This window comes from Camelina sativa, chromosome 13 (genome assembly GCF_030686135.1).
Source record: "Camelina sativa cultivar CO46 ecotype springtype chromosome 13, ASM3068613v1".
NCBI classification, from domain to species: Eukaryota; Viridiplantae; Streptophyta; class Magnoliopsida; order Brassicales; family Brassicaceae; genus Camelina; species Camelina sativa.
Window position 1 is genome coordinate 23,385,201 of NC_141892.1, and position 12,390 is coordinate 23,397,590.

The window sequence follows — 12,390 nt, forward strand, 5'->3', positions numbered from 1 at the left end:
ACACTTTGATGTGAGTATAACAACAATGTCCAAATAAAATAAAATTTTGATAATGAGTTGGTTCACACTATTTTGTGTGTGTGTGTGTGTGTGTGGTACATTTAGACATATGTATAGATGACTGATGACACCCATCTGTCGTTCTTATGCTTTCCTTTTCGTCCTTTTTTTCTACTTTAGAAGTTTAATTACCTCACGTCACTTCTGTTTATTATAAAATCTTTATTCCTTCAAGTTCTTTGGTCCATCCATTGCTTTCAAGTTCTCCCATGTTTTGATATTCAACCGAGCTTTATAATACTACAAAACGAATCATTCGATTCTTTTCTTGCTTTTGCTAGTTTTGCTATTTTATTCTGATACTCTTTCTTTCAAGAGAACCAAGACTGAGTGTTTAGCATCAAATCTGGTTTTTACCAATATAAAAAGTTTTGTTATTATTATGTGATTCGAGCCACTACTAGCAAACCATTTGTTTTATCCTTACCAAACTAAATCGAAGCATTCCGTTCTCGTAATACACAGTAAACCAAACCAAATCATACCGGCAATAAATAGTACTATTTGGAGAAAATTTTATAAAGAGAGTTTTTTGCAAGTTACAATAAAAAAGAAATAGAAAAAACTGAAGCAGAATCTATTAGCTGAAAGCTGAAACATAAGAAACAACTGGTTAAGATTCGGGTTCAAATGGATATTTCTACAGAGTTTGAACGTTTTCAACGTCTGAGTGAAGTAAACCAGATCTGATCGTCTGAAAACCATATGTCTCTCTACTTCACGAGTTTTCTTAATACGGATTCTGCGCGCTGCTCAAATCGAGGTAGAGCCCATTCGTGTTGAATTATGTCGAGACCATCCTTCTCTGCACCCAGGCTCTGATCAAAGTTACAATGCAATGATACAGATTCAGAAAGTGACTTGAGAATGATCATACATAAGGTTAAACTTAGATATTTTGATTACCTTTGATGCATCAAATCCAAACCCACCCATTTGCATCATACGCTGTGTGTCATCAATGGCTGCATAAGAAGCAAAAGGATACCATTATGGCAAAAATGTTACTGTAGAGATATGTGAGAAAATTAGTGTGAAAAAGTTAGGATACGAAAATTAACCATTTTCATCTCCGAGAATTAGACTGAACAAGCCTCTTAATCCAAACAAGTTCAAAAAGTACCTGAAAAGTGACAGAATAACTCATGAAACAAGAGAAAGGGCAATCAATATTCAGAAGCAACTATGATCGGCATATCGAAAAGTTGGAGAGGACCGAGATAACAGAAAATCCTTTATGTAAAGGAGGGAAAACTTACCAAGAACGACTACTCACGTAGCTAACATCAACAGTGCTCAAGTCAATGCCATTCTGTAGCATTGATCTGAACCTTTGAGTCAATGGAAACGGTATTTTGGCTGCAAGATAAACGAAGAAGACTCAGATGCTATGGGATTGTTAAAACTTTCCGGAGACTAGTTAATCATAACAGTGAAACAGTTATGATTGCAGTTTATCAAGTGAGAGAAAAAAAACAAGGACAAAAACTTTGTTTAGGGTAGTGAACCTGCGACAAATCCAGAGAAGAAAAAGTTGACCCATGCAAAAGTGAGAGTCTGCAAAATTGAAAGTGATATCAGTTTCTAATATTACCAGTAATGCAAAAAGATAGAAGAAAATTTTCAGATTCAATCTACCTGAGGAATAATCATGGAAAGGTTCTTCTTCATCATATCCATGGCCATGTTAGGATCAGAAAACATAGCAGCTTGTGGATTTGGAGCTTCTCCCTTGGGAACATGTAGCAAACCATTCTCCTACAACAAGCAAAAAGACACATATTTCTCACATTCCATATCCATAGAAACACTCATTTGAAACAATTGAGCTGTTCACTTCCATTTCCCACAAGCAAAACAAAGAGACAGTATAAGAAAGACAAGAGGCAATAAAAAGCTTTCCTCGTGCAAAGCTACACTGCACAAAACTAATAACTAACTACACCGAGCTTAGCAGCACACAAGGGTACAAAGAAAGGTAACTAATTCTATACAAATGATCACAATTCAAATGGTTGAACACTGCCAGGTTAACACGACCCCATAACCCTTTTACACATTGGAATGTTTCTATCCATTTAAAAAGCTTTGACCTTTGATGAACAAAGCTAAGCAGAACCTAAAAACAAAGACCACAAAGATGCTATCTACATAGGTTATGAGCTACTCACGACTAACCCACAAAAAAAATAACCAAGCTTTCAAAGGAATCACACAATGAAAATCTCAAAATTAGAAACCAAAGACGAGACGAAAGGTCAAAACTTTCTTTGAAAACTCAAATACCTCGTTAGTAAAGTAGAATCTCCGAGTACGAAATGATCTCGGCGGGATGAAATTAGCACCAACTTTAAGATTACGAGCTCTGATTACAACTTGCCTAGAAAACCAAAATCAAAATCAAATCAGCTAACAACAACACACATATATATATATATATAGATCACAGTTCTCCATAGAACGGGGAAGAAGAACAAACTCACCCTTCTTTAACCATCTTAGCATCTGGAGTTGGAGAAGAACGCATAAGCTTAGAGACAAAGTATCTCAAAATACCAATAAGAACCATCACAACTGAGAGAGGAATCAGAACCCAATCTCTGATCGCCGTATCAAGAACCAGATCCTCCGCCATTGAAGCTCCTCTCCTAAACCCTAATTCTCTCGTCTCTGCTTCTTTTGAGATCTTCTTCTTCTTTCTTCTCTCTGTTTCGATCCGATGAAAGCAAAAAACACGATCTGAGAGAATTGTCTGAGCAATCAGATAAATCAAGTGGAATTATTTTTATTTACTAAAAATAAAAAAATGTGAAACCTTCTGACTCAGCCGGAAGTGTTGTAGAGGGGCAAAAATGACAATTCACAATACGAATTAAAACCCTAATTCGTTGTTGTTGGCAAACATAAAACCCTAAGCTTATTCTTCTTCTTCTTGTCGTCGCTTCCTTCTTCTCTCAACTCTAAAAACACTCAGAACCTAAGAGACGCAGAAGAAGAAGATGACGGTAGAAGCAGTAAACCCTAAGGCTTACCCTTTAGCTGATGCTCAGCTAGCGATAACGATTCTTGATCTTGTTCAACAAGCTACGAATTACAAACAGCTTAAGAAGGGAGCTAATGAAGCTACAAAGACATTGAACCGTGGTATCTCTGAGTTCGTTGTTATGGCTGCTGATGCTGAGCCTCTTGAGATTCTTCTCCATCTTCCTCTTCTTGCTGAAGATAAGGTGAATTGATTCCCCCGTCTTATCCTTCTTATGAATCTCAATTAGTAGTTTCTTTGGCTCTGGAGATTTTTTGAATATGTTTACTTGTTGTATATCTTCTTCGTATGATGTACAAGTTGAGATTTTTTGGTCTATTAGACTCTAATTTATAGATTGTGTTCTGATTTAGCAATCACTTAAACTAATTGATAGCTGTGTAGATCTTGGTTTTTGAATGTTAGAGACTGAATCATTTCAAGATTCTTAGGTATTAAGAAACTCTTTTTGTTCTGTATTAACATAGCTGATGTGATTAGTTTAGTCTGTGGTTCTTGGTCTTGGGATTTGAAATTTCAGGACTTTAGTTTCTGGGTATCAAACTCTGTTGATTCATGAAATGTTAAGCTGACAAGGAAACCAAGGATGTGATTGTTGCATCCTTAAATTTGGATGCATATGTGTTTTAACAAATCTGTTTAACAAGCTTGAGTCTCTGTGTAACTAACTTTGTTCACTGTCTTTGTCTTTGAATTGTTTGCAGAATGTGCCCTATGTGTTTGTGCCATCAAAGCAAGCCCTTGGAAGAGCATGTGGTGTAACAAGGCCTGTTATCGCCTGTTCGGTTACATCAAACGAGGCTAGTCAGTTGAAAACTCAAATTCAGCACCTCAAGGATGCTATTGAGAAGCTCCTCATCTAATACTTTTGGTGGGTATGATTGAATGAATGAATGATGGGTCTCTCTCCGTTTACGGTGTGTGGCTTTGACTGAAGTGGAGTTTTGTGCATCTTTTTAGCTTATGAGAAAAAAAACAAAAACATGAACAATTCCTGTCCCATTTTGAAGATTTGTAGTGCTTTTATTTATTTGATATTTTGTGTTGGTGCTAATGCATCTTTGAACAAGAACAATGATTTTGAAATTGAGTTTCTTAGATTTTGGTTGTTGGTTTGGTGATTTTAATTTTTTGTTCGTTCAAGGAGGGAGACATAATAAGTATTGAAGAATCAATATGCGAATACAAATAATTTTCCGTAAGGAAAAGAAAGCATACTTTAAATCGATTTTTTTCCCCACTCATTTAGGTATATTGAGTTAATTAGTGAGCTAACATTGTTAGTTGTTTAAGAAAGTGATTAATAACTTGGTGTATTTAATTTTAAGTGATTTGTGTGAAATTATTCAATTTTAAGTGATTTGTGTGAAATTTACAAATTCTATGTTATTCAATCATGGATTTTGAAAAGTCTATTAAAATTTATTGTTATTGAACTGATGATTTAAAAATCTATTGTTATTCAAAATAGTTTAGTGGATTAGGATTTTAATAATTTTTAGGATTTTAGAGGATTTGTTTAGATAAAAATACAGAAATTCAAATCTCATAGTTTTACAGAAAATTATATGAACTTCCCTAAAATCTATCAAAATTCTAAATTTCCTAAATACCATCAAATTCTCCAAAATCATGGTTTGGATACACCCCTTTAATGATTTGTTTTTGGATTTCAAAATCCAGAGTATGTTTTAAATGGATTTGAATGGATTTGAAAGTGTAAAATAGAAGGGTTCAAATCCAAGGATAGAACATGTTATTTCAAAATCCATGTGTTTTGATTTCTAGAATTTACAATTCTATATGGATTTAGAAATCATCTCTCCAATAACAGTCCCAGCCTAGCGATGGCAAAAAGATTAGACGTCCACCCCCATGCTACGGTTCCCTGTGTCCAAATGGACCTATTATCATTAACTACTCTCCAAATGGACCCATTATCATTAGTCTTTTAGAGCATTATTACTGGAAGATGCTCTCACACATTACTGGGAGATGCTCTCACAGTTACTCTTATAAATGAAACCCAAAAACAAAATTAAAAATCCATTATTTGGTTCAGTAAGAAGAGAATTGTTTTTTCTGTTGCTCGTGGAAGCAACGATTCTCAACAAATATCAACATGTGTCAACTTTTGAATGACTACAATTAATTGTCATAAAAATAATATATTTTTTTTAAAGGAACGTTGAGAGCGGTGCTGGGCTAATGATGGTTTTAGGTGTTCAAATTAAATTATATCAACTGTTTTAGAATGTATTGAATCCGTATTTTTTTAAAGTATGGTAAATTAAAAATAAAATGTAAATTGAATATTTCCATAAAATATAATCGAATATATGATATTACTAATATTTTACATTTATCTCGTGACTTTATAATATAAATTACTGAAATCTTATTATCTAAAGTTGGATTTTGAAAATTAGCCATTAACTGAATTTTGACACGTGTCAAGTTATTAATCTTAGATTTTGACATATATAAAAGTTAATATTTAATAGGAGTGATTTGATTATGACAAAAAAAACAAAAAAAAAATTGTTTAAACAAAAATTAATAATGTAAAACTATAATTATAAAAAAAATTATAAAAATTAAACAGTTTTTTTGATAACACAAGAAAATTAACAATATGACAACAACAACAAAAGACATAAAAAGACCAATGCAACAAGACTCTTAAACCAAACAAAGGAACAACGACACAAGAGAACATAAAACGAAACCAGCATCATCATCAACCACTGATGAAGAAATGTCCGTTACTGATGACTCAAGTCTCAATCCATTTTTCCAAGGTCATCAGGACCTGCCACATGAGAAGACTCCGGAGATTCCAGAGGGGCATAGCACAACTGGCACTCTTTATCAACATATCGGTTTTGAAACTCGCACTTACGGCAGTTGATCCAGCGAATGATCGGTCCATCCCCATACACTTCTGGCATTCCTTCTTCAAGATTCTTGACGAATCCATCGAAGTGGTTACCAGTGTTTGTTGTACTGGTTTCCAACTTGTGCTTTAAGCAAGTGAAGTTTCCTTCGTCGAGGGCTTTCTGTATAACCCAACGTCGAGTCATTTCGTGATTCCAAACCATTATGCTCGCTAGATCTCGTCGGTGTCCCAGGTACTGCATCTTCGTGCTACCATACTCCTCCGTCATGTAGTATTCGAACACACAACTCCACTTCAGTACCTGCCTGCACTGAACAATTAGCATCTCTGCTTCTTTTACTGTCCTTATGTCCAGCTCGCTCACTCCGCATCTCTCCACTAGTTTCGGAATGAAGTTGTCCTCTACGAATCTCTGATTGGACTTAGCATTCTCCATTTCCTTCTGGCGTGCCTCCCAGATATTCAGGCGGTAGATCTGAGTGAGTTCACGTGAAGAAGATTCCCCCACTGGACCAGCCACTGGAACACAATTCCAGTTCCCATTATGCTCTTGCGCAGTGCGTAAGCAGACCCAACAGAAGCTATACCTGATTCATAACAGTTATAAGGAAAACAATAATGTGAGTTTAAAGATCTAATCTTTGCAAATGTTTTTGAACATACAAATGAAAAAAAAAACCAAACCTGCAGATACACTCCATTAGCTTGTAATCAGGATCCTCATTCTGCTGCACAGGACTTCTGCAGTTGGGACAGCGTTTGGTGTTTGCATGGATCCAAGAAACGGTCCTTGACTGATCCAACAGGTCCGTCGACCAAATTGATGCTTTCTTGCAGTCCATCGGACGGTGTGACTCAAGGCCACATGTCCAACAGAAGGTGTGGCCACACAAACAGACCACACCGAAATCGACTTCGGCATCTTCCTCAAGCAGTATGGCGTTTTCACAATCCGATGCAGGACACCATTGGATGGTTGCCTTATGGCACTCCATGAAGGATTCGAGAAGCCATCCCTCGTGCATCTCCTTCACTGTGTCAGGCAGTTTCTCGATGGTATCGGGTCCAACAGAGGCGACACAGCCTTGGTTAAGGCAAGAGATGATGAGTCCTGTCTCCTCTTTGTTCTTCACCAGAGCATCGTTGAGATATTCACTCCAGCAAGTTGTTGAAAACTTGTGTGAGCAAAAGGGCGTCGAGACTAAGTAATCTCCATCACCATTAGGAAGGGTAGTCGTCTCACGACCTGCAGAAGAAGAGTTGGAAATAGGAACTCGAGCCAGCCCTAGCTCCGCCAGAAACTTATCCTTGTTGTCAACAAGAAGATCTGAAGCCTTGAACGAGTTCCAACGGAGACGGACTAGGATCACGGTTGCATCAGACTTTGACACCGAGAAGACTTCCGAGATCAGATTGATTTCTTCCATAATCTTTTCACGAACTTCGGTTTTCACGAGAACAGAGTATTTCTGACCATCGGCTTCCATTGCTGCAGAGAAATAAAAAAACTAAAGATTTATAATTTAAAACTTAAGAGTTACCGAAAGAAGATATTTTGTTAAATCGATAGAGGTGATTTTGTAGTTACTAACCAACCTAAGGATTGAACGGGAAGAATAAGGTTTATGGTAGTTTGGGGATCAAGGTAACAAAATCAACTCAAAAAGAAAGGGAGGATAAGGATTGGAACTGAAAGAAACACTGATGATGAGTATATGAGACTACAAGCTAGCAAGAAGTATTTATATACGAAACTGGAAAAGTTGTTGACTCACAATAATCTAAAGAAAAAATTACTGTATTTTTAGCAAATTTCAGTAATCAAATTTATCATTAATTTCTGTTTTTTTGTTAATCAATTAACATTGTCTTTACTTTGAAATAAGAACTTATTAAAGTTTCATTTGAGAAAGAAATCTAAAGTAAATTTAATGCCGTCAAACTATTTTTCTTAAGTTGCCGCGTGTCGACCAAGAATCTTTTTCTCTTAAAAGATGAGATTTCTTTGGATTATACATTGTCAATTACCTTCTAGAGATAATAAAATTTGATATGTGGTCAAAACCGAGTGAAAGTTTACAGATAACGTTTAAAGTCACACTAAATCCCGTGGTTAAAGATTATTATGATATCTACGAGGAAGATGACGATGTGTTTATAATTATAAGTGAGTTTATTTTGAAAATTTTAAATAACCAGATTTTTTTAAAAAGATTTATATACACAAAACCATATATTATAAAACAAATAAATGCAATTATAGTTATTAACAAATCCTCTTTTTTTCTTTTTATGGTTTTGTGTATATAATTTTTTTCAAAAAAAAGAGTCTTGGACCGTCGCACTCCTGCCCACCCCCCATGGGGACTAGACCTAGTTGAAACTCATTTTTGACAATTGTGTCAGACTACTTTTTGTAATAAACTTTCTGACTAATTATACTGACTGAATAATCGGATTATGAGAGCGATGGATTCCTTGTTGCGAACCGAACACTATAACATAGTGTATTCATATGTACAATTGATGCTCATTTGGATGAAAAGAACATGCCCAAAGTTGGTTGCTTTTGGGTTAATCAAGAACTCTGGTTCAAGTTAGGAGGGTTCTTTTTACTTTTGTGAAATAATATTTTCAATTGTATGAATCTTTATATATTTATTCTCTGAATATCTTTATAAATTTATTGTGTCTCTCTAGTGGGCAGATATGTGTTAAACGTTTTTGAAAGAGGCAAAGTGGTACAAAAGTGATTACAAACCCAACTTTGAAGAATACATGCAAAATGGTTGTATCTCAAGCTCGGTCCCTACAATACTTCTACACTTGTTCTGTCTCTTCTCCGACCAAACCTTAGATATTCTTGTCTCCTATCATCACTTCTTCGGTCAGTCATGGTTCCATAACGTAACATACAATATATAAGTTTTTAACAGATCATGACAAGATCAATGTCATTACCATCAAGAACGATCTCATCCTTGACCTTCTCAGATCGAACAATGATGGAAGACCTCTCATATAATAACCAATCAATGATTTTATGATTCCTTCCAAGCCAATACGTTCGATTATCACTTTCACGAAGACTCTGATCCTACATTTCCAACAACACACATAATCAATGATAGATTGATTAGCTGGTTATTAGATGCTGAACATAGATGGTAGAATTCAAAATTGCAAAAGCACGATAAAGAAAACAAAAGCTACTTCATCAAGTCTACTCATAGATTTAGCATACCAGTCCTACTCATAGACGCAAAGAATGTATACTGAGACATGAAGATCACTAGTTCCAAAACTCATAAGTGGAGCAAATTCAAACTACAAGACATGTACTAGATACATTTCCACACTTGATGGGTATTCAACAACGTACGGAGAGAAACATAAGAAAAATTGCAATCGTTGTCGTTCGTGATAGATCTGAGATTCGGATTCCGCCATCTTCGGGAACCTCCCAGTGAAAAAAATTAGGTTTTAGATCACTTGTTTCTGGAAACCGATCAGAACCCCGATCGTATTGATTTCCTACTTTTTCATCGTTTTGATTGAATGGAAAGAGAATGAGAAGTAAAGGAAGAAAAAAAAACGTAACCAATATAATATTGACCCCGTATGGTGTCTCTAAGAGCATCATTACTCCCGTCCCTCTCCTAACTTGCTCAGAAATTAATTAATTATATAATTAATACTAAATTAATTAAAGCAACTCACTTAAAAGTTATAACGTAGATAAAATTATTTCTCCACTAGAGTACCCCAAATAAAGTTGCTCAACCATTTAAATAATATTTTTTAAAATTTTGTTTATTAATTATCTAAAATGATAAAACAAATTTCGTACTGAACAACAATCTTGAAAGAACAACAATTTCATACTGTCATGCTTCTATGATTATAACTTTCTTTAAATTCTGGTTTACAGAATGGAGGAACTACATTGAATCAGCTAGAAGGAAGAGTAGGAATGTGGGTCAATACTGCACTGGGAACTCTCTGTCTACTGGCTATGACAGCCTAAAATTTCTATCATGTATGTATCAACCAGAGCAGCTACATTTTTCCCCATGTATACCAACACATTGATTCAAAAATAATATATTCTTTTGTATTCTTTATGGAAAATAGCTTACTTCTAGTTCTTATATCATACCTAAACTAACATATCTGAGAGAATGAACAAAAAAAAAAGAATTCAACATTCGACATAGCCGTATATCAAACTTGCTCGGTACCCAAATCCTTGGAGGTTTCATGGAAGTCGTACTCAACAATGACACCAAGATTGTCAACCAGTTTATGATACTGAAGACATCCTGCACACTGCAAAAGGAATAATAAAAGCAATTAACCAACCAAAAGCATCTCTCTTGGACAATTAAGAAAACATGTGGTGTGCACAAATTGGGAAGCAAAATCAAAGACACACCTAGACAAAGACAAGGCCACGTTCATGAGCATGTCGATTGATAAGCCGCTTAGTTCTTTCTCCACATGAATTGCAAGTAAACTCCACTTGCAAACTTCTTCTCGATAGTTTAATATCCACAGAAGCAACCTGACCCTGCATAACAACAACAACCAAAGTTTCAGCGAGAAAGACACAGACAGAAACAACATTAAAAGACCCAATTTGATTGATACCTCTACTGAATCATTCGATTCCTCATGCCTGATTTATGAGGTAATGCCACCAACACTCCTTTTTCTTCCTCTTACATATTCTAAAACAGAGGAGAAGTCGCAGCTTCAGCATTAGCAGGTGCTTAGAGAGAACAACAGTCGATGTAATGAAGCCAAATGCAAAACAAACATTAATAGACCAGGCATTGAAGAATCGAGAGATGCAGGAAAATATAGATACATGCACCAAGAGTTGAATCTTCATTCAACTTTATTTTGGTCAAAGAGGAGTGACGAAAATATAGATACATGCACCAAGAGTCACTTTGGAGGAAAGGATAAATGCACCAAAAGTTGAATCTTCATTCAACTATCTATCTTTATTGTTTTTAGTTTCAATAATAGTTAATACTTGCCTTTGTTACCAAGTTTCTTTTCCTATATAAACTCATGCAAGAGCAATAAAATAATCATCCAACTTTTTATCAAAACCTTTTCTTTTCTTTGAGAGTGATTCTTTTTTGTTCTTTGTGAACAAAACCGATTGCTTGGTGTGATTCCAACAATCAAAACCGACTACTTGGTGTGATTCCAATAGTCAAAACCTAGTCAAAACCCGATCTCCTTGGTGCAAGGCTGAGAGATCCGATCTTTTTGGTGCGAGGTTGAAAGATCAAACTGGTATATCAAGAGTCTTTCCGTAACTCTTGTGCAACCATTCTTTCCACCATCCTTATTCTTGAGGTATCATCGTCTGTAGAATCAAGGTGTCTCTATCTACCAACTCGAAGGTGCCGATTCCTTGAGAGAATCATATCACACATGAGGAGGGCAGAGCCAAGGTTCTCTCCATGGTGGAGGTGTCAAAGAACTTCCACAAATACATTGGAAAATTTAACATTAGTTATTATCAAAAGATTTTGTGGCGTTGGAAAAGGGTTTTTCGTTTCATTGGTTGCCAGAGCATGCCACTTTGAGATAACTAAAAGACGTGAACATGTTCTCTCCACACATGAAGAAGGCAGAATCAAGGTTCTCTCCATGGTGGAGGAGGTTGGACGTATGCAAGGTTATCTCTCCAAAGGAGGAAGGCGGAGCCAAGGTTCTGTTTATGGTGGAAGAGGTTGGAAATTTATAAACCGTTTTTGATATAACCATATGAGCTTGGAGACAGAGGCTACATCATGATGTGTCAAAGACACTTCCACAAATAGATTGGAAAAATTAACATTAGTTACTATCAAAAGATTTTGTGATGTTGTAAAAGGGCTTTTAGTGTCATTGGTTATTGGAGCATGCCACTTTGAGATAGCTAAAAGACGTGAACATGTTCTCTCCACACATGAGGAGGGCAAAGCCAAGGTTCTTTTCATGGTGGAGGAAGTTGGACGAATGCAAGGTTATCTTCCCAAGGGAGGAAGGCAGAGTCAAGATTCTCTTTATGGTGGAGGAGGTTGGACAAATCTGTTGGTTTGTTTGGAGTTTCGATTGTGGTGTTTGTGGATGCGGTTGGAGCGGTAATTCTGTTGGGTTTGTGGTTGCAGAGAAGATGTTAGTAATTTCCGGATCTGGTAGATCCACGGTGCGACTCGAAGACTAATGTTTCTTCTTTGCTTGATCCTTCCCTTGTGTAGTTACCATTCATGTTCATCTCATCGTCTTGAAGCCGTCAGTTTTGTTTGGCTGTGATTGCGTTACCCGCCCAGCCTTTGCCTTTCCTCTCACCCTTGGTCTACTCTCCCAACCTTTGTTTCCCAAA

At 36.1% G+C, this 12,390-nt stretch overlaps 3 protein-coding genes across 5 annotated transcripts; 1 reads left to right on the forward strand and 2 right to left on the reverse strand.

Annotated features, from left to right (window-relative positions):
• Positions 1-542: 542 nt before the first annotated feature.
• On the reverse strand, positions 543-2,852 carry LOC104737273 (uncharacterized). The gene is made up of 8 exons (XM_010457408.2): positions 2,544-2,852; positions 2,347-2,440; positions 1,699-1,818; positions 1,569-1,617; positions 1,320-1,419; positions 1,122-1,183; positions 967-1,025; positions 543-878 (listed from the first exon to the last, which is right to left on the reverse strand). The coding sequence occupies exons 1-8, from the start codon at positions 2,693-2,695 to the stop codon at positions 774-776; spliced, it is 741 nt and encodes a 246-aa protein (XP_010455710.1). The 5' UTR covers positions 2,696-2,852; the 3' UTR covers positions 543-773.
• A 98-nt stretch (positions 2,853-2,950) lies between these two features.
• LOC104737274 (uncharacterized) lies at positions 2,951-4,211 on the forward strand. The gene is made up of 2 exons (XM_010457409.3): positions 2,951-3,287; positions 3,808-4,211. Exons 1-2 carry the CDS (start codon positions 3,060-3,062, stop codon positions 3,964-3,966), a joined length of 387 nt encoding a protein of 128 aa, XP_010455711.1. The 5' UTR covers positions 2,951-3,059; the 3' UTR covers positions 3,967-4,211.
• Positions 4,212-5,679: 1,468 nt separating this feature from the next.
• Positions 5,680-7,797, reverse strand: LOC147929892 (putative E3 ubiquitin-protein ligase ARI16). 3 transcript variants are annotated; one of them, XM_087480459.1, is made up of 3 exons: positions 7,595-7,797; positions 6,687-7,491; positions 5,680-6,589 (listed from the first exon to the last, which is right to left on the reverse strand). In XM_087480459.1, exons 2-3 carry the CDS (start codon positions 7,487-7,489, stop codon positions 5,887-5,889), a joined length of 1,506 nt encoding a protein of 501 aa, XP_087336585.1. In that variant the 5' UTR covers positions 7,490-7,491; positions 7,595-7,797; the 3' UTR covers positions 5,680-5,886. The 3 variants fall into 3 exon arrangements, with proteins under 3 accessions (XP_087336585.1, XP_087336586.1, XP_087336587.1); XM_087480460.1 differs by having other exon boundaries at positions 7,599-7,772; XM_087480461.1 differs by having other exon boundaries at positions 6,687-7,510; positions 7,595-7,721.
• Positions 7,798-12,390: the final 4,593 nt, after the last annotated feature.

Bases quoted from the DNA above. Each gene is read 5' to 3' on its own strand.
- LOC104737273 (XM_010457408.2), bottom strand. From the start codon at position 2,695: ATGGCGGAGGATCTGGTTCTTGATACGGCGATCAGAGATTGGGTTCTG. The intron at 1,618-1,698 runs GTAGATTGAATC...TCAATTTTGCAG, and splicing joins TTTCCATGATTATTCCTCAG to ACTCTCACTTTTGCATGGGT. The intron at 1,026-1,121 runs GTTAATTTTCGT...CTTCTTATGCAG, and splicing joins AATTCTCGGAGATGAAAATG to CCATTGATGACACACAGCGT.
- LOC104737274 (XM_010457409.3), top strand. From the start codon at position 3,060: ATGACGGTAGAAGCAGTAAACCCTAAGGCTTACCCTTTAGCTGATGCT. The intron at 3,288-3,807 runs GTGAATTGATTC...AATTGTTTGCAG, and splicing joins CTCTTCTTGCTGAAGATAAG to AATGTGCCCTATGTGTTTGT.
- LOC147929892 (XM_087480459.1), bottom strand. From the start codon at position 7,489: ATGGAAGCCGATGGTCAGAAATACTCTGTTCTCGTGAAAACCGAAGTT. The intron at 6,590-6,686 runs GTTTGGTTTTTT...GTTATGAATCAG, and splicing joins CTAATGGAGTGTATCTGCAG to GTATAGCTTCTGTTGGGTCT.